This window comes from Phyllobates terribilis, unplaced genomic scaffold (genome assembly GCF_046119375.1).
Source record: "Phyllobates terribilis strain yellow unplaced genomic scaffold, ASM4611937v1 Scaffold_1__5_contigs__length_1240528914, whole genome shotgun sequence".
Taxonomy (NCBI): domain Eukaryota; kingdom Metazoa; phylum Chordata; class Amphibia; order Anura; family Dendrobatidae; genus Phyllobates; species Phyllobates terribilis.
Window position 1 is genome coordinate 780,253,292 of NW_027362761.1, and position 22,094 is coordinate 780,275,385.

The 22,094-nt window shown below is 39.3% G+C and overlaps 1 protein-coding gene across 1 annotated transcript in view; it reads right to left on the minus strand.

Annotated features, from left to right (window-relative positions):
* ANTXR2 (ANTXR cell adhesion molecule 2) overlaps positions 1-22,094 on the minus strand; it is a 260,993-nt gene that overhangs the window by 115,871 nt on the left and 123,028 nt on the right. The window contains exons 11-12 of the mRNA XM_073637003.1: positions 16,469-16,538; positions 1,183-1,261 (exon numbers count right to left, since the gene is read on the minus strand). Of these exons, the coding sequence (XP_073493104.1) occupies positions 1,183-1,261; positions 16,469-16,538 (149 nt within the window). The remainder of the gene's footprint in view (positions 1-1,182; positions 1,262-16,468; positions 16,539-22,094) is intronic.

Below are 22,094 nucleotides of genomic sequence, written 5' to 3' on the forward strand. Positions count from 1 at the left end.
GCTTGTTGCCTGTCCTTAGCCGTGGTTTCCTAGCAGCTATTTTACCATGAAGGCCTGCTGCACAAAGTCTCCTCTTAACAGTTGTTGATGAGATGTGTCTGCTGCTAGAACTCTGTGTGGCATTGACCTGGTCTCTAATCTGAGCTGCTGTTAACCTGCGATTTCTGAGGCTGGTGACTCAGATAAACTTATCCTCAGAAGCAGAGGTGACTCTTGGTCTTCTTTTCCTGGGGCGGTCCTCATGTGAGCCAGTTTCTTTGTAGCGCTTTATGGTTTTTGCAACTGCACTTGGGGACACTTTCAAAGTTTGCCCAATTTTTCGCACTGACTGACCTTCATTTCTTAAAGTAATGATGGCCACTCGTTTTTCTTTACTTAGCTGCTTTTTTCTTGCCATAATACAAATTCTAACAGTCTATTCAGTAGGACTATCAGCTGTGTATCCACCTGACTTCTGCACAACACAACTGATGGTCCCAACCCCATTTATAAGGCAAGAAATCCCACTTATTAAACCTGACAGGGCACTCCTGTGAAGTGAAAACCATTTCCGGTGACTACCTCTTGAAGCTCATCAAGAGAATGCCAAGAGTGTGCAAAGCAGTCATCAAAACAAAAGGTGGCTAGTTTGAAGAACCTAGAATATAAGACATATTTTCAGTTGTTTCACACTTTTTTGTTAAGTATATAATTCCACATGTGTTAATTCATAGTTTTGATGCCTTCAGTGTGAATGTTCAATTTTCATAGTCATGAAAATACAGAAAAATCTTTAAACGAGAAGGTGTGTCCAAACTTTTGGTCTGTACTGTAAATATAAAATATTAATGTAAATTGTAATTAATATGTTGATATTCAAAGAGAGCAATAATTTCAGCCTATCGATTCGACTCTCCACAACAGTCACAGTCTCTCATATGGTCCCTCTGGAAAATGAATTGCCCACTCCTAGTCTAGAAGAATGGATGCTTTGAAGGCAAAGTTTAGTCACATCAAATACTGATTTGATTTAGATTTCTGTTTTGTTCACTCACACATTTTGTTCATTGATAAAAATAAACTATTAACACTTTTATTTTTTAAAGCATTTTTACTTTGCAGCATTTTTCCCACTCCAATCGAAAACTATTGCACAGTACTATATATCATTTTTTATATATCTGTTAATATTTTTTTACTTACACAACTTGAAGCTGTGATTGTCTGAGGATTAGTAAGCGCAGTTTTTCCATTGTTCACGCTCACCCACACCTCCATAGTTCTGAAAAATGACAGTTCCAATAATAATTGTTAATAACTACTGAAGATATTTCATTAAGACTCAGTTTATTAATTACCAGATAAGACAAAGTTAAAGGGAATCTGTCACCACATTTGACCTATCTAAACTATTAATATGGGCATACAGGTTATTAACTGCTGAAAAAAGTCATCCTTGTATGTCTAATATCAGATGCTTTGTTGTGGATAAATCATCTTTTATCACTTTATATAAATAACCTCTTCCAGGCTCTGGGGAGGATGTTGCCTTGAAGATATCTCTGCCTTCAGAGCTTATTTTACATGAAGGGGGAGTTACCATTGTGATGTGTAATGGAAGCTTTCTCCTCTCCTGATCTCACTGCAGAGCTGTGTGTGATTATACCTGACACATCTGCAGGTTCCTCTCAGCTTCCATCTCACAGGCAGACAGGGTTTCAATACTGTTGCAATACAGCAGAGCTCAGAGAGCTGCAAAAAACGACAAATTTAATTTCTCCTGTTCTGCGTTAATTATTTGCCTCACATGGGTAAGTCCCCCTTTTATTTAAAACAAGCTCTGGAGGTGGAGTTATCTTTCAGGCAACATCCTCCCCGTAGCCAAGAAGAGGTCATTTTCATATAAGAAAAAATGTGGGAAAACATCTGATTGCAGATATCAAAGTACTGTTATATTTGGCTTCCTATGAGCTAAATGTCCATATTGACGGCTTAGGAAGGTTGATCTACTGACAGATTTACTTTAAGTTCTCAAAATTTAGGAAGATCACCAAGGATGAGAATTTTTTTAGAGATGAGTGAATCACTTTGATGCAAATTGAATTCATGTAGAATTTTATGAAATTTGTATGTACTGGTAAATTTGAAAAATTTGCGATTCAATTCACGCAACGCGCCAAAAATGCTTGCTTCCATTTAACACATTATAGAACATTGCATCTGCCACAGAATGCTCGTATGAACTCAGGTGCAACCACGTGGGCTTCCTCATAACACCATGTACTGCAAATACTTCCAGAAATCACCCAACAGTGTTGTAATGATATTACTCTGCTGTATCTCTACACAGTAGCTGCCGATATCAATGAGGAAAGGAGGGAAAGGTCTTTTCTCCCCATGATGCTGCCTACTTATGATTGGTCAACCTCATGCAGGGGAGAAGTACACACCCCTAGAGACAAATCTCTGGTAAAGTTGAACTACAACATAAATCATAACCTAAACTTTACAAGCTAATATCTCTGCAACAAAAATGAGAAATTAAAAAATATGAGCTACTTTTTACTCACCTCTGCAGCCACTATTCCATGATGTAACTAAGTTTAATATGTTCAAACTGTTAAAAGGTCCTGTATAACTGTGACTATCTACCTCACAAAGAGTACATGTAACAAACACATTTTTTTTGTACATTTGTTTTCTTAGTCCAATTTGACATAGGTAAATGCCACACTTATACTGCAGCCTGCTGGCACATTTTGGTTTCTGTACGTGTACCTAACTATCATTTCTTGTTACTTGCTTTTTTTAAAATGATTAAACAATTAGGCTGTGCCCACTATGCGTTTTTTAAGCGTTTCCACAGAGGCAATTCCGCTGCAGAAACGCTTAAAAAACGCATGGTAGAAGGTCTGCAATGTCCCCCAATGACAATCCGCATGTGCTGTGCACATGCTGCGGAAATTTCCGCTGCAGATTATCATTGCGGAAAAATCTGCAGCACTACCAATTATTTTGCAGAATCGTGGCGTTTTCGCCGCCATTGACTTGCATTGGACCACATGGAATCCGCATCACTGCATCTGTACATGCGGATTCCATGCGTTTCAATGTGTGGATGGTACCCGGGTTTGGAGAAGAGGAGACTCTCCTCCCGACCCAGGTACCATAGTACCTGTAAAAACAACAGCTCTGGGAGGGTATTCTGTCCTCATGCAAAACAATTGAAGCAGAAACCATCCAAAACCTGACAAATTCAATGGACGAGAGAGTTCAGAAGCTCCTTTCGAACAAGGGGTCCTATGTGCAAATGTAACATCACCTAGAATAAAGTTTTGAGTTGAAAACTGTTTGATTTCAGTTTGTAATAACCTGCTAATGCTTATAATTTCAAAAATGACCATTTTTTTGTTCTTTATTAAAATGAAAAGGTTGAAAACTCTGCTGTGCATAATAATTTGGAACATGCATTTTGAATGCAGTTTGAGTTTTCTATTTTTTTTAAAATATACTGTTATCATAGGCAGTTTGTACAAAAACCTTTCAATTGTACTCTATTAGTTATTTGACTGGAAAATTACAATGACTGCAATTCATATAGGTAATTTGGGAAAATCTGAGAAAATATTATTTGCATAATAATTTGGAACACAGTGTATATAAATCCATGCCAGTTGCATGGATTTATATAGTGTGACCAAGTTGTCAAGCACTTTCCAAGTGATGCTAAAATCGCTTGGAAAGCGCTTGACAACCAGCATGCGGAAATGCAAGTGAAGAACGCTTCACATCCGCTTGTCCCTGGCAGGAAAAATGCATGTAAAATCCGCATGTGTTTTTTCTGCCAGGGAGATGCAGAAACGCTCAGGAAAAATCCGGAGCATTTCTGCATCGTGGGCACATAGCCTTAGTGTTGAAAAGATTGTAAAAGCTAATTATAGTGCTGTCAAAATATATGGTAAAAGAAATAGTGATAATGGCAATGGGCAGTAGTGGAAAAGAATAAAAAAAAAAACATACCATGGCTAAGAATGTGAGAGTTACGACAAGTATATTAGTGGGGAGGAAGCAAAGGGTGTTATGTGTAGTTCAGCTCATCATGTAGAATGGTAGATAAATGGGAAGATAAAAAGTTTTGCTGGTGAACAAGACATGTAGTGCTTTAACCATCTAAAATCTATCGCTAATTCTACTGCTCTTTGCCCCCTTCCACCCAGTAGATGGAAGCACTACTGTAAAGTGGATATGGCCTTTTGCCACATGCCTAAATGTGAATTTCCCATCAAGTGAATTATTGCTGACATTTCAATCCACAGTAACCTATTTGCAAAGTATTCATTTGCTAGTTACTTTATGAGTGTATAATAAAAAATTGTCCTTTTATGATCCATTAAAAAAAGATGAAAAAAATATTAAATAAAATTGTGAAAGACATTTGCTGAAAGTAATAAATAATTTACCACTAATTTTCGCACACTGAAAATTAAACTGGCAACTGTTCAAAAAGTTATTAAAATTATAATGACTAATGATATTTTGAAATCAAGCACCAGTGTTAAAACAGATAAATTACTATGGCTTCTTTTTTTTACCTTAAAACAAAAAATGATAAACTTGATTAGTGAGTATTAGACTGTTTGTAAAGAAGTTTAGAGTCCTGTAGGGATCTAATGAATAAAATAAGGCTGCATTAATAACTACTGTATATAAAAAGTTATTGCACTTTGTAGTTTGAAAGTGTCTGTGGGATAGTATTAGTTGTTCAGTAACCTAAGATCACCCGACTGGGGTATGTTTTCTCAGCTCTGGGTCATTTTAAGTAGAGAAATTAAAAAAGATAATTATTATACAGATGGCATACTGTCAATAATTCATGACAAAATTCCAATTTCCCATGGCAAAGCTGGAGCTTGACCTGGAAAAACTGCTGTATAAATACTGTGCACAGAAAACAGGGATGTTTTTCCTCCCATTGTATACTATAAAAATTTCTGAACACTAGCACATATTATTATTGTACGTAGGGATGATACTGTATTATTGTAAGTGGGTCCGGTAGCCCGACCCAAACTTTATTCCAAAGTTCGGTTCATGTTCCAAAACTGTACCCAAACTTGAACCAGAACCCGAACCCCATTGAAAACAATGGGGACCTGGACTTTCAGTCTCTATTTTTTGCTCTCTGAAATGGACTTCCCCCGGAACGCTGAACATTGCAAATGGACTTCTGGGGAAAGTCTGTGTTCGGTATTTAGCCTGTGACTTTTTCATGCCCAAGAAGTCTAGGTAGTCCTCCACAAGCTTGAAAAACCTTTCATTTGTCAAAATGAATCGAGCATGGTTCAGTACCAACTTTAATACACCAATGGCTTATGCCAATGATTACTTTGACCATACCATCTGCCTGCCTGTCAGTTGTCTGTCTTCTAAGCTGTTCTGCTGCTGCAAGTGCCAATGCCCCACACTCAGCTGGGCATCTACTGTCTGTCCATTAAGTCATTTATACTGTACTGCTGCTGGAGTTGTTGTTGCTGGATCTACCCTGTAGTCATCTGTTTTCCTAACCTGTGATATTTTTTTTTACCATGCAAGTTTTGCTGCTGCCACTGCACGGTCATGCTAACCACAAATCTCCTGGCTGCACACTGTGTTTTATAGTGCTAAACTGCTGTTACTGCTGTTGCTGTCCTACACTAAGAGGTATCAACTTGCCTGCCCCGTCACATAATTATAATGTGCAGACTCTGCAGCTGCCACTGCCATTACATGGCCACACATTTCCTGGCTGCACACTGTGTTTTATAGTGCTATACTGTACTTCTGCTGCTGGGGGAGTCATTGCCAGCTCTTGCCTGAACAGTCATATTTTTGTACCATATGGCTTCTGCCCCAGTCACTGCAGCTAGATGCCCACACATATCTCTGGAGCTAGTCTACTGTATTTTATAGCTATGCTATACTGCAGCTGGGTAACATACCCACTTGAGTACACAAATAGGAAACTGCTCCAAAATAGAGATGATCTTTAAGAGGCTTGTTGACAAGCCATTGCATTTTCATTTTGAAAACAGCTTACCTGTTCCTGTTCTCTAAATAAAGGGATAATTTTTGGCTGTTTGATTATATTTATTTAATCATTTTGAGAAAAGCCAAACTATTGCAGATCCCAAATCACGGAGAATTTTTTTCACCCCTAGTTGAGAAGCCATTGCTTCTACAATGCACACTTTTATCGCAGCTATCACTTTTTAATTTATGGAAAAACAAAGCTCTTGATACTCCCCAAAGAGGGATCATTTTGTACCACCCCTTTTGAAAAAAGCCACAGATTCTTCTGTTTGCACCTCCTCTGTATAAACAACAACTGCCCCAAAAATGAGAAAAATTTTTTGCACATTTTACAACTTAAGTAGACTAAAAAGTTTTTTTACTGTAGTGGTGCTATATAGGCTGCTTATCACTGATTACCATCAGTTTTCTCTTATCCAAATATGCTGATGTCATTTGGACATTACTAAGACTGTGATTGCATTAAAGAGCTCAAAAGGGATTCAACCCAGTCATAGGAGACCTGAGGGTTTAATACACATGTTTTCGGGACAATTAGAGTTCTTAAAGTATTGATATTTGTGGGAGAACATTTTTCGAAGTTGGCAAAGACACATTCATCTCTAGTTGCACATTATATTACGAATACATTAGCTACCATAATTTTAAAAGTCTACCTGACAAGTTTTCTGTATATTTGTTTGTGGATAAATATTTAGTTTTACAAGATTAAAATCTATTGAATCCTGAGAAACTATGTAATTTGTGAATATACAGTCACATGTATAAGTTTGGGCAACCCTGTTCAAAATTACTGTTATTGTGAACAGTTAAGCAAGTTGAAGATGAAATGATCTCTAAAAGGCCTAAAGTTAAAGATGACACATTTCCTTTGTATCTTAGGCAAACATATATATTTTCATATTTTACATTTTAAAAATTACAAAAAGTAAAATGGGCTGATGCAAAAGTTTGGGCACCCTGCGTGGTTAGTTCCTAGTGGCACCCCATTTTGAAAGTATCACAACTTGTAAACTCTCTTTTCAGCCAGACAAGAGTCTTTCAATTCTTGTTTGAGGGATTTTCATCCATTCTTCCTTGGAAAATTCTTGGTCTTCCAGACCTCATCTTGACCTCAACTGTTCCTGTTAACTGCCATGTCTTAATTACATTTTGAACTGAGGAAAGGGCAGCATGAAAACGCTTTGCTATCTTCTGAAAGCCTTCTTCTGCTTTGTGGGCCTCCACCATTTTCATTTTCAGAGTGCTAGACTGTTACTTATAAAAACCGATGGCTGCTGCTTTTTGGCAAAAGGTTAGAGGAGGCTGGGATTTTATAAAGCTGGGAAATTTGCATCACCTGGCCTTTCCTAACAATGATAGTGAACAAGCTATAACCCTAGGCTAATTAAGGTCTGATACCTTGGTCAAAGTTATCTGAGCACACAAATCTCCAAGGGTTCCCAAACTTTTGCATTGGCCCATTTTCCTCACTGTAATTTTTAAAATGTAAAAGATCCCACCACGGATGACATCTGCAAGGAGTTTGTATGTTCTCCCCGTGTTTGCATGGGTTTCCCCCGGGTTCTCTGGTTTCCTCCCACATTCCAAAGACATACTGATAGGGAATTCAGATTGTGAACCCCAATGGGGACAGTGCCCATAATGTCTGTAAAGCGCTGTGGAATTAATGGCAATATATAAGTGAGTAAAATTAAAAAATAAATACTCTAAATCTCCTTAATCAGTAAAAGTGGATAACAGTTAACAAAGCTGATTCCATTACATCTAGGAGACCTTGCCTATATATGAATTATATGGTTAGACATTCATTTGAATTATTGGCTTGGAATATCACATATGTGGCCAGCCACAGCTTCCACTACAATCTAACGGCTGGAGACTTCTTAAGTTGACCAATCATTCATACAAATAATCATTGGGATACCACATATGTGGTATTGACACTAAAAACTGACTACTAGGAGTTTCTAAAGTTGACAAGATGTAAGGAGTCTAAATGTGACATATTTAACAATTATCTATGATCAGAGAAACACATTTAGATTTAAAGTCTCTAAAGTAGAACATTTTATCATATAAGAGCATTTTTTTATTACCTACAGTACTTCATATCAGAGTGGTTTTACAGCAACTATGAACTATCTATGAACTATTACTTCTAATTATACCAGAATATGAAAATACTGGAATACCAGAATACTATCATAATATTGATAGTGCCTTCTTACTAAACGTGATGGTCTGGTAGTATAATTTTCACCCCCAGTAACTGCACTTCATAAAACTTGAAGATATTATTCAATAAATGTGCATGTCATATAAGTTAAAAAAGGCTCAAAAATTGCAATTAACCAATGATTGCAAGCTTTTGAGAACGTTTAGCCGGCTGAGAGGCAGTCAGTAAGGAATCTCCTCTAGTGTGCTGTTAATTATTTAAACTCAGAGTGCAGGGCAAATGATCGCCACATCTGTCACCTACACAGAGAGAACCCTTATTCGATGCGGGACCAGATGTGTTTATTTTCAACATGCACTAACTACTAACTACTTAATGTGTTTCAATCTTTAGCCAAAAGTTAATTAAGCAAACATACTAAACATTAGTTATCTTATATGACAGTCATTTCTAATTTTTATCTGGGACTCTTTAATAGATAACAGGAATTCGGAAGACAAAACAGTTATAAGCTCAATGCAGCTAAGCTAATATTTTTCTAATAATACCTGGAAGTTCCAACCACTACTAGTTATCACATGCTATAAGTATAATATTCTGATATTGGCATTAGGATTTAACCCTTTAGCTTATGGTGTGTGAGTGATTTATCCATCAATGAGTGGATTGTATTGTGTGGAGCTAAGCCAGCTATACACAGGGCAGATACCGGCTGTATTACATAGCCAACATCTGCATCTAACATCAGCATCTCCAACCCCATAAATCAATCACTGACAGCAGCATTTAAGTTTAAGTTTTGTGAACCTGCTCTGGTGTATATACTCAGGGCCCATCGTTTGCTCCCCAACCCTCCTCACCCTGATGTGATCACAGGTGCCTGCTGAAGAAACTCATGTTGGAACTCTTGTGAAGTCCAGCTATAGGAGACAATGATTACTACTAAATACTGCAATACTGTAATATTGCTGTAAAAAGTACAAGCGATCAAACATTCACATGCTCAAGCTCCCTGGACCGGAAAAGAAGGGACAATTACAAAACAAGCTTTTAAGAATATTAAAATAAAAAAATCTGAAAATTTCAAATCAGATAATTTTCCTCAGTTAAATTAATGAAAAATACTAAAAAAGAAGTATATTCAGCTGTGCCATGGCTGTAACATTTCGATCTAGGAAAATATAACCCATGCAGTAAACGGCATAAGGGACAAAGAAATTGAAATGCTAAAATTGAAATTTATTTTGGTTACAACTGCCACAAAATTTTCAATAAAAAGTGAACAAAGTATCATAAGTACCTCAAAATGGTACTATTAAAAATTACAGTTTGGCACACAAAAAGCCCTCAAACACATAATTGACAAAAATAAATGAAAGTTACGGCTCTCAAAAAAAGGTGAAAGAAACAAAAAATTTTTAGTCCGAAAATTCTGAATTACTAAAATATTTTAAAAAAACTGCAAGCTTGGCATCATCATAACCATACTGACCTGGAAAATTATGTTGTAAAGTAAATTATATTGCACAATGAATGCTGGAAAATCAATACACAAAAAATAATAGCAGATTTATTTTTTGAACATTTCACCTCAATTAGGATTTTGTCTCTACTTTTCAGTTCATTGTATGGTAAAGAGAATTATGTCAATCAAATTTAAACTTGTCCCAAATAACAACTACCAGCCACCCCAGTGGTGGATCAGAATATTCAACGGAAACAAATGTTCATATGCAGTGGCACAAAAAACATCATGTAATTGCCACCCCAATGGTGGATTAGAATATTCAGATAATAATTAATAAATGGAACGGTCTCAACAAAAGATGGATTTCCACATACGAGGCCAGGGGATTCACCGGGTATATTTCAGCAGCCGCAGCAGGATCAATGGGTGGTACTATCCCTAGTTGTCCCTGGGGGTCTGCGTTATCCTATTCCCCATTACTCCCGCCCTTACAAGGGTGGTCCACAGCTGAAGCTATCATATTTGGCCCTGCACTTATCCCTGCAGGGATATTCTAATCCACCATTGGGGTGGCAATTACATGATGCTTTTTGTGCCACTGCATATGAACATTTGTTTCCGTTGAATATTCAGATCCACCACTGGGGTGGCTGGTAGTCGTTATTAATTGAGTATATACATATGCACTATATGAGTATTGTATGGATGCTTGTATGTGACTGTTTCACTACCCATTTTTGAAACCGTCCTTTTGGATGAGATTTGTTCTTGAGATTGGTTGTCTATTTAGTCTATTTGTTCAAACCAAAGTTTGGACGTTTTTGTATGTTCTCATCTTGATACCTCTCTCATGGTGGTTTTTGTGGGCTACATTGTCTATTCTTAAGGGTTATACCCCTGTGTGAGACGGTGAAGCACCATCCCACAGTCTATTATTTTTAAGTGTTTGTTGATTGTTCTAAGCTTTTAATTAATAATTAGTAAAAGTTATATTTTATTTGCCTTGCTGTTTGCTACACTTTTATCTTCTCAGCAACATTTTTAACATTGGTGATAAATCAAGGGGTTGTTTACAGTAGGAAACTATGATATTCATACAGTATTAAGTGTTTTGTCTGATGTGTTGAATGATCCCTGTGAATACGTAAGAAATACTGATTAAGGGAAAACTCCTAGCATCATTACCTCAATTTTTATCCAGTTTTTTTAAGGGGACCCATTAGTTCCACTGACTTCACTGATTAGTAAACATTGTATTTTCCTTGGACAACAATTCTAGAACATAGTTTTTTATAAGTTTTTGTGCTATTCTTCTGCAATCTCTCCTGAATGTTTATCAATACATTCATAACTTGGTATTACTGTTGTCAAATTAGAGATTGGAGGTTGTCAGATTTAGAAGGGATAGGCAAATAGTCTCTTCAGAGAGAAAGACAACTTGAACTCTAGTGCCAACTATTGGGGGGGGGGGGCAATCCCAAAAGTTAATATCAACCCTTTAATGACTCTTGCCACATGACTTAGGATAAGAAAGAAGCAAAATAGAACAAACCAGTTGCCGACACCTGTTTCTGACTGTTTGCCATTTTCCAATGCAAAGTAGGAGGCCTGATTCGGCTAGGTGAGAGACCTCTGACAGAGGGGGAATGTTTCTCCTTGTGTAGAGCGCCAAGCCATTGTAAGGAGACTTACACTGTGTTCCAAATTATTATGCAAATAATATTTTCTCAGATTTTCCCAAATTACCTATATGAATTGCAGTCATTGTAATTTTCCAGTCAAATAACTATTAGAGTACAATTGAAAGGTTTTTGTACAAACTGCCTATGATAACAGTATATTTTTTAAAAAATAAAAAACTCAAACTGCACTCAAAATGCATGTTCCAAATTATTATGCACAGCAGAGTTTTCAACCTTTTCATTTTAATAAATAACAAAAAAATAGTCATTTTTGAAATTATAAGCATTAGCAGGTTATTACAAACTGAAATCAAACAGTTTTCAACTCAAAACTTTATTCTAGGTGATGTTACATTTGCACATAGGACCCCTTGTTCGAAAGGAGCTTCTGAACTCTCTCGTCCATTGAATTTGTTAGGTTTTGGATGGTTTCTGCTTTAATTGTTTTGCATGAGGACAGAATACCCTCCCAGAGCTGTTGCTTAGATGTGAACTGCCTCCCGCCATCATAGACACTCCTTTTGATGATGCTCCAGAGGTTCTCAATGGGGTTAAGGTCAGGGGAGCATGGGTGCCACACCATAAGTTTGTCCCCTTTTATGCCCATAGCAGCCAGAGATGCAGATGTGTTATGTGCAGCATGAGACGGGGCATTATCATGCATGAAAATGATCTTGCTGCGGAATGCACGGTTCTTCTTCTTGAACCATGGAAGGAAGTGCTGTTTGAGAAACTCAACACACATTATGGAGTTCATCTTTACTCCTTCAGGGATCCTAAAAGGGCCGACAATCTCTCTCCCCATGATTCCAGCCCAAAACATTACTCTACCTCCTCCTTGTTAGCGCCGTAGCCATGTTTGCATGGGGTGTCCATCAACCAGCCATCCTCCACTCCATCCATCTGGATCATCGAGATCATTTCATGCATATGTGCCTAAACAGTGGAAACCCCCCACAAGTGACCCCATTTTGGAAACTAGACCCCTTAAGGAACTTATTTTGATGTGTGGTGAACACTTTGAACCCCCAGGTGCCTCACAGAAAATTATGATGTTGACTTGTGAAAAAAAAAAAAAAAAAAAATTTCCACAAAAATGTTAAAAAAAATATTTTCACAAAGGTAACAAGGGAAAGTGGACCTCAAAATCTGTTGTCCAGTTTCCTCTGAGTACGCTGATACCCCATGTGTTGGAGAAAACTACTGTTTGGCCACATGTCAGGGCTCGGAAGGGAAGGAGTGATGCTTTGGAATGCAGACTTTGATGGAATTGTCTGTGGGCGTCACGTCACGTTCTCAGAGCCCCTGATGGGCCTAAACAGTGGAAATGCCCAACAAGTGCCCCCTTTTTGGAAGTGGTAGCAGATTTTTGAATTTTATAATGTAGTGTCATACGTCAGTTGTGTAGGAAAACCTGACAAACACTACACAACTGACGTATGACAACCTGACGAACACTACGTCAGTTGTATAGTGTTCATCAGGTTGTCATACGTCAGAAATTTATTTAGTAGTGCATGGAAGTATGGTACTTTTTGAAGCAATCTTTCATGAACAGGCCAGGTTTGTAGGGGCAGGTGTCACATTGATAAATGGTGTCCTTGCGTATTCCCCTTTTATAACACACTCTGCACCTCTTTTATGACTTACCTTTTTTTGCAACTTGAGGGATCTGCCCCGGGAAATGCTGGCCTGGTACAATTCTCGGTCCTTCAGTTCCGGAAGTATTGGGGCCCGCTTCGTCACTGCTGCCAAATATCAGGGCCTTGATAACTGTCTCCTGGAAGTGAAGGTACGACGCAGAAGTCTGGCCTGCACATTGTGACAGAAGGAAAGCGTTGTGCATTGCCATCTGTACAAGGTGCACCACCAACTTCTTATACCATACCTTGGCCTTTCTCAAAGCACTGTAAGGCTGGAGGACTTGATCAGAGAGATCAACTCCCCCATGTACTTGTTGTACCGCACTACATAGTCTGGTTTGCCGACCTGTGTAGTGGAACCTCGTACAGTGCTGAGGGTGCTGCCATCACCATGTATGGTGGTCAAGAGAAGGACATCCCTCTTGTTCTTGTACTTGACCACCAGCAGGTGGTCGCTACATTGGGCTCTGCTCTCACCCCTTCTGGACATCTGTCCAATTTGCGCCTTTGGGAGGCCTCTCTCTAATTTTTGCGGACAGTACCACAGGCTGCGGTAAGTCAGGCAGAGAGGGACTTGAAGAGAGGGACACTGGTATAAAAGTTATCCACGTACAGGTGATAACCTTTATCCAGCAGTGGGTGCACCAAGTCCCACACAATTTTACCACTCACTCCCAGAACAGGGGGGCATTCAGGGGGTTCAATCCAGGAGTCCTTCCCTTCATAAACTCTAAACTTGTAAGTGTACCCTGAGGTACTCTCACAAAGTTTATACAGCTTGATTCCGTACCTGGCCCTCTTACTGGGCAGGTACTGCCGGAATCCAAGTCGCCCCTTAAAATGAACTAGGGACTCATCCACGCAGATGTCCCTTTGGGGCACATACACTTCAGCAAACTTGTTGCTGAAGTGTTCGATGACCGGCCGAACTTTGAAAAGACAATCAAAGTTTGGGTCATCGCGTGCAGGACACCTTGCATTATCGTTGTAATGCAAGAAATTATGGATGGCCTCAAAACGTGTCTGGGTCATGACCATTCAGAACACTGGAGTGTTATACAAAACGTCAACACTCCAGTATTGCCGAACTTCTGGCTTCTTCACAATCCCCATATGAAGGACCAGGCCCCAAAACTTCATCATTTCTACTGCATCTACAGGAGACCAGTTAGAAAATGATGAAGAGGGGTTTTGTTCCAAAAACTGATGTGCGTACAAATTAGTTTGGCCCACCATGAGGTTTATAAAATCTTCAGAGAAAAAGACTTTGAAAAAATCTATTTCCATGAGGCCGGTGGTGTCAAACTTGATTCCTGATTCCGCCACAAAATCAGAAATCAGTGGCTCATAGTTTTCAGGGGGCGAGGTCCATATGGCATCAGTAGTGGGGGGTGCTGGTTCATCTTCTCTCCTGGGACGACTGTGGGGCGGTCCAGCAACACCTGAGGAGGAAGAAAAGGAGGAGGAAGAGGAGGAGGAAGAAGAGGACAATGAGGCATCGGAAAAATAAAGAAATGTGGGATCCTCGCCCTCGCTGTCAGTGTCGGAGGCAAGAAGAGCGGATGCCTCCTCCGCTAAATAGCGAGTTTTGGATGAGCGGGACACTTTTTTTTTGTTATTTATGTAGTGTGTGTGTGTCTGTACTTTATTTAGAGTGTGTGTGTGTCAGTACTTTACTTAGAGTGTGTATGTGTCAGTGTGCTTGGTGTGACCTTTTTTTCTGAAAAAAAGGGAAAAAAGGACTGCTGTATGTGGTGCAAACAGCGAGCACGAGTGTGGATCGGTGAACTATGTCACCGATCAACGCTCGGCAGCTGCTGGATGTGCGCACGGATATGTGGGAAGTGGGAAGAGGGGAATTGGGGTGGATGAGGGGAGATCAGAGATGACTTACCAAAGTCTTCTCTGTTCTTCTTCCAGCAGCAGGCTCTGGAGCAGGATCAGCAGCAGGACCGGCGCAGAAGACCCAGGAGCAGGAGACCGCGGCCGGAGCAGGAGACCGTGCTCGGAGCAGGAGACCGAGCCCGGAACAGGAGACGGCGCCCAGAGCAGGAGTCGGTGCCCGGAGCAGGAGTCGGCGCCCGGAGCAGGAGACGGTGCCCGGAGCAGGAGTCGGCACCCGGAGCAGGAGTCCGTGCCCGGAGCATGAGTCGGTGCCTGGAACAGGAGTCGGCGCCCGGAGCAGGAGACCGTGCCCGGAGCAGGAGACCGTGCCCGGAGCAGGAGTCGACGCCCAGAGCAGGGGACCGCGCCCGGAGCGGGAGACGGCACCCGGAGCGGGAGACGGCACCCGGAGCGGGAGACGGTGCCCGGAGCAGGAGCTGGAGCCTGGAGCAGGAAACCAGGACCGAAGCTGGAGCTGTAGACCAGAACCAAGAGAATTAACAAAAAAAGTCACTGGTCAGAGCTCGGAAGCTGCAGGATGCACGAAAAAAAAATGGTGGGAAGGGGGGTAAAAAGAGGGGGGAGGAGAGAGGGGGGATTGGGGTGGATGAGGGGAGAACAGAGATGGACTTACCAAAGTCTTCTCTGTTCTTCAGCAGGATCAGCAGCAGGCTCTGGAGCAGGAACCACAGCAGGTCAGGAGCAGGAGACCCAGGACGCTGGAGCAGAAGATCCAGGAGACCAGAGCAGCAGCAGCAACTGGAGCAGGTGAGAAGACGGTCTTGTGGTGTCACAGAAGATTCTGTGGCACTACTTGGCCCAGCGACAGACAGATCAGATGTGACCGCTCTGTAGAAATCCTCACCAAGTGTGAGGGTCTGCAGGGCGGTCACAGGGGGGTGATAGGGTGGTGACAGGTGGAGGTTACCACCCAGTCACCTCCCGGTCAGGTAATCTGATTGGAGCAATCGATGATGACACTGTAGTTTCAGAGACTGATGCCTTACCATTGGGCTATCCAGTCAAAGTTATATTGTGGTACCATGTTAGCCAGAAAAATCGATGTAAATACTTTTATGCCCAAAAATGACCCAAGTATTCTCGGACTTTGTATTGTACATCATGTTGAAGATCTTAAAAGGAATCAGTCAGCAGGTTTTTGTAATCTAAAGCCAGCATGAGGAAGGGGTTAAAGCACAGATTTCAGTGATGCCTCTCTTACCAAGCTCTGTGGTTTTCTTTGCTTGTGATGATTGTTTTAGCACAAGGAGCTTATCTTTGCTATGACTAACTGGTCAAGTGAGCATTAGTTCAACCCGACCCTCCTGTGACAGGCACCTCACTGTCTATAGACATTGTATATACAGTAGGGTTTATGATCATTTTGTTTCTAGTACATTTTGTCTGTTTAATGGCCAATGTGAACATGGGTTTATGTGCTAACTTCTAACCTCTAACAAGAATGAAGACTGCAGACCTTGCTTCAGTTTGTGCTGCATATCACTTTCTTTGGCAATTACAATAATTAAGAAGTGAAACTTTTAAGAATAAGGAAACTACTTACTGTCCATCTTCATGAAGCTCAGTCACTGGGCAGAACATGTATTGTGCTTTTACTTGAAGTGGCTTTTCATCTTTAAAAAATAACCATTTTGAAAATATTAATTATAAAACCAAAACCAGATTAACAGCTAAAGCAAGTAGAAAACAAAAACAAAGTTACTGTACATTGTGCAAACCTACAGACACAACATTATCATCAATGTACTCTTTTTATGCATTTTCCATAAATCGAGTTGAAATAATATTATACTAGGTTCACATTTGTACATCTGCAGATGTATATGTAGGAAGTATAAGTAAAAATGTATGCAAGAGTGTGGCATATGTCAAACTATATGTTTCTGAATTTTAATACACTGTGTTCCAAATTATTATGCAAATAATATTTTCTCAGATTTTCCCAAATTACCTATATGAATTGCAGTCATTGTAATTTTCCAGTCAAATAACTATTAGAGTACAATTGAAAGGTTTTTGTACAAACTGCCTATGATAACAGTATATTTTTTAAAAAATAAAAAACTCAAACTGCACTCAAAATGCATGTTCCAAATTATTATGCACAACAGAGTTTTTAACCTTTTCATTTTAATAAAGAACAAAAAAATTGTCATTTTTGAAATTCTAAGCATTAGCAGGTTATTACAAACTGAAATCAAACAGTTTTCAACTCAAAACTTTATTCTAGGTGATGTTACATTTGCACATAGGACCGCTTGTTCGAAAGGAGCTTCTGAATTCTCTCGTCCATTGAATTTGTCAGGTTTTGGATGGTTTCTGCTTCAATTGTTTTGCATGAGGACAGAATACCCTCCTAGAGCTGTTGCTTAGATGTGAACTGCCTCCCGCCATCATAGACACTCCTTTTGATGATGCTCCAGAGGTTCTCAATGGGGTTGAGGTCAGGGGAGCATGGGTGCCACACCATAAGTTTGTCCCCTTTTATGCCCATAGCAGCCAGAGATGCAGATGTGTTATGTGCAGCATGAGACGGGGCATTATCATGCATGAAAATGATCTTGCTGCGGAATGCACGGTTCTTCTTCTTGAACCATGGAAGGAAGTGCTATTTGAGAAACTCAACATACATTATGCAGTTCATCTTTACCCCTTCAGGGATCCTAAAAGGGCCGACAATCTCTCTCCCCATGATTCCAGCCCAAAACATTACTCCACCTCCTCCTTGTTAGCGCCGTAGCCGTGTTTGCATGGGGTGTCCATCAACCAGCCATCCTCCACTCCATCCATCTGGACCATCGAGATCATTTCATGCATGATAATGCCCCGTCTCATGCTGCACATAACACATCTGCATCTCTGGCTGCTATGGGCATAAAAGGGGACAAACTTATGGTGTGGCACCCATGCTCCCCTGACCTTAACCCCATTGAGAACCTCTGGAGCATCATCAAAAGGAGTGTCTATGATGGCGGGAGGCAGTTCATATCTAAGCAACAGCTCTGGGAGGGTATTCTGTCCTCATGCAAAACAATTGAAGCAGAAACCATCCAAAACCTGACAAATTCAATGGACGAGAGAGTTCAGAAGCTCCTTTCGAACAAGCGGTCCTATGTGCAAATGTAACATCACCTAGAATAAAGTTTTGAGTTGAAAACTGTTTTATTTCAGTTTGTAATAACCTGCTAATGCTTATAATTTCAAAAATGACCATTTTTTTGTTCTTTATTAAAATGAAAAGGTTGAAAACTCTGCTGTGCATAATAATTTGGAACGTGCATTTTGAGTGCAGTTTCAGTTTTTTTATTTTTTAAAAAATATACTGTTATCATAGGCAGTTTGTACAAAAACCTTTCAATTGTACTCTAATAGTTATTTGACTGGAAAATTACAATGACTGCAATTCATATAGGTAATTTGGGAAAATCTGAGAAAATATTATTTGCATAATAATTTGGAACACAGTGTATATATGCTCAGCTGTATCTACATACATTTTTTTTCTTAAAAGGAAGCAATTTTTTTGTTCTTTTCTCAAGTAGCTTTTAATGGTACAGACAGGAAAACATAGACGTATTGAAACACATTGCTTTGCATTTTAATACGTCTCCAATTTAGAATGATGGATAAAAAAATGTATACACTGTGTGCACAATCATTAGGCAAAATAGTATTTTTACCAAATTGTCATTTTATGCATATTTTCCAATTCCGAGCTGTATAAACTTGAATTCTTATTAATATGAATCATGTCAAGTGATGTATATATGTGTAATGAGGTAGGGTGTGACCTAAGATATCAACACCCGTTATCAAGGTGCGCAGAACTAATAGGCAGATTATTTTCCTCATGCAAAATAGGTCAAAGAGGAGATTTTACTAATCCTGAAAAGTCAAAAATTGGTAAGTCTTACAGAGACATGCAGCACTCTTGAAATTGCTAAGATATTGGGGCGTAAACATAGAACCATCCAAAGTTAGGTTTTAAACAGAGAACAGAGTCGGAAAAAATGTGTTGAGAAAAAAAGAAGCACATTAACTACCAAAGATTTGAGAAGAATCAAACACAAAGCGACCAAGAAGCCAATACCCTCTAGTGCTGTCATATTCAAGAACTGCAACCTCCCTGGAGTGTCCAGAAGAACAAGGTGTTCAGTGTTCATAGACATGGCCAAGGTAAGGAAGGCTGAAAGCCGACCATCACTGAACAAGATGCAGAAGTTGAATCATCAAGGCTGTGCCAAGACAGAAAAATCTGAACTGCAGTAGGCAGGTATTATTATAGATGAGCTAGTTGAACATTTTTGGGATGAAGATGGGCTCAAAATCAACTTCCAAACCTACTGCCAGCTTTTAGAAGATACTTTCTTCAAGTAGTAGTGCAAGAAAAAAGTCTGCATCTTTCAAGAAAACCAAAGATTTTTATGCAAGAAAATATTCCATCGTGCTCCTGTGTAGGCGTACTTCCCTGCCCTGACTAAGGCTGAGTAAAGTTCCACAGTGCGCTTGCGTTGTGGCACTTTGGCCTTTTTTTGCACATGCGCACAGCAGTACTTTACTCTGCCCTCGCCAGGGCAGAGAGATGTGCACCTGCGCAGGAGCACGATGCCGGGGACACTGTGTAGATGACGTAGGACGCGTCATCCACACGAAGCAAGAAGGAGGATGGCGATCTCAAGAATGGAGGAGCAACTGTATCAAAAACAGAGACACCCATCACACCTGACCGCCCCGTAGTTGAGCATAATAAAAGCTCTTTTTCTTGTCTTGCAGGCCGGATTGGGGGCATATATACAGCATATTATAATTCTGTTCCCTTTAAGTCTTCTCCTGGAATGTAGCTATTGCACATACTGGAACAGGAACTGCTGGCCAAGCTCCATATAAACAAGATGTACAAGCTTTGTAAGATAAACGCTCTCACAACACGTGAATGACAGCCAATAAAAAAGCAGGTCGATTGCAAACTTGCTTGTTTTCATTAACCAAAGCAATGTAATAACATGAGACTATCTCACTAACTGTTCTCAGGGTAAATAAGCAATCATCAAAGGTGTCTGGCAGTAGTTTACTCCTCTCCACATATTAGGAAGAAATGCATGGTCAGCCAAACCAAATGTGTACATGTATACATAAGTTAAGAAAAGTAGCTGTTGGTTAAATGAGAGTATGTAGAAATAAGTCTAAAAATCTTATAAATTGATTTCTTTTGTTCTTATATAAATAATATGAATATTTTTATATTAGTTCATTTAATTAACTATTTTGCATGATGATTGTTTAAGATATATTTTGTAATAAAGTCATATATTTCTATTTTCCCAAGCCATACAAAAACTTCTAAACGTTTATAGCAAATCCTGTTAATGCTATTCTTTAATGTATGGAAACGCTATTCTATTTTATTTATTACACTTTATTAATTCCTAATGAATGACAAGAAAACCAGAAAAGATGTGGAATATATTTGAAAATCTTGAAGAAATTTGATAGGACATTTGTATAACTTTCTATTATACGAGAAAACAATATTTAATCGCTGAAACTGGAATATTTCTTAGGAGAGATAAGGTCATCTTTAATTAAATAATTCAATGAAATGTAAAAGAAATCTGGGAATAATTCTAAATTGCTATATCCCAAACATATTAATAAACAATATTTACACTTTAAAGAAGTTGTCCACTACTTAGACAACCCCTGTTCATACCCGTTGCTTGACCCTATAAAATAATAAAGCTTATACTCATCTACTGTGCCGATGCTGTTCCCGCGGTCTCGGCACTCGCAGTCCCAGGGCTGCCGTGCTGTTGTTGTGACACGTGACGCCGGCGCCCAATCAGCACTGACGTCACTCTCCCCACCTCCTGACGAATTGAGCATGAAGAGGAAGTTCGAGATCAGCTGCAGCCCGGACTTCCTCTTCATGTTCAATTCGTAAGAAGGTGGGGACAGTGACGACAGCGCTGATGGGGCACTGGTGTGACGTGTCACAACAACAGCACGGGAGCCCTGGGACCAGGTACGGTGTAGGCACGGGAGGTGAGTATAGGCTTTATTATTTTATGGGGGCCAAGCATATTTTCACTAGTTGGACAACCCCTTTAAGAACTAAGGACTAATTTGAGCTTATTTTTTTTTAAATTAAATAGCTATGTAAGGGCTAGTTTTTTTGTGGGATAAGTTGTAATGGCACCATTTTGGGATACATATAACTTGTTATCTAATTTTTATTTTTCTGTGTAAAAATAGGAAAAAAAAATGCAATTATAGTTTTGTCTTTTGCCGTTTTAAATTTTACCCAAATCACTTCCTGTAGAAAAAAATCGTGACCTTTATTATATGCTTACAGCGATATCAAATGTATAAAGTTTGATATGTTTTATTTTTTTTGTTCAAAAAATACACTGAAAAAAATTGTGTTGCTTTACGCTGACAGTCAAAAGTTTTAAAGTTTTTTGTTAACATAGCTGTTATGGTGGTTGATTGTTTTGTGTGGCAGTGGCAAGCTTCAGTTTCTTTTATACCATTTTTTAACCCTTACATATTTTTGATCACTTTCTATTTTATAGGAAAAATTCGGATTTTTGGTGCGAGGTAAGTACTTAGATTTTTGAAACATTTAAATACATTTTTTTTTTTTTTTTTTTACAATGTTTATTAGCCTGACAAATGGATGTGATCCTTTGATGACATAAATAAAACACGTGACTACTTAGGTAGTGCAATGAATGATCTAAGCCTAAGGGTGTTATACTCAAATGCAGCCTGTTAGAACCCACCTCAGCTGAATCTGATTTGCTTTGGTAAATGGCAAACCCAGAGACCATTGTTACATTGTTAAGCATTCGAGTGCAATACCAACTCATCGGTATCCGCAACTTCTGTGCCCATACCATACCAATGACATACATATACATCATGATGTGTTAAGTTACAGCACTTCAGGACATACATGTACATCATTTTGCATTAAAGGATGGACATCTATCATGAAAAATAGTTTCACACTATAGTTTAACACTGGATCTTAATTTTTACAATTACATTTCAGAATACTTATGGGTTCTTCTAGAGTCCAAGGCATTAGAGGTAGGTTAAAACCTAATCGCAACAGTAGTAGGAAATATTGTATCTACTCTTTTTGTCTTTTAACTTGATGGAATGAA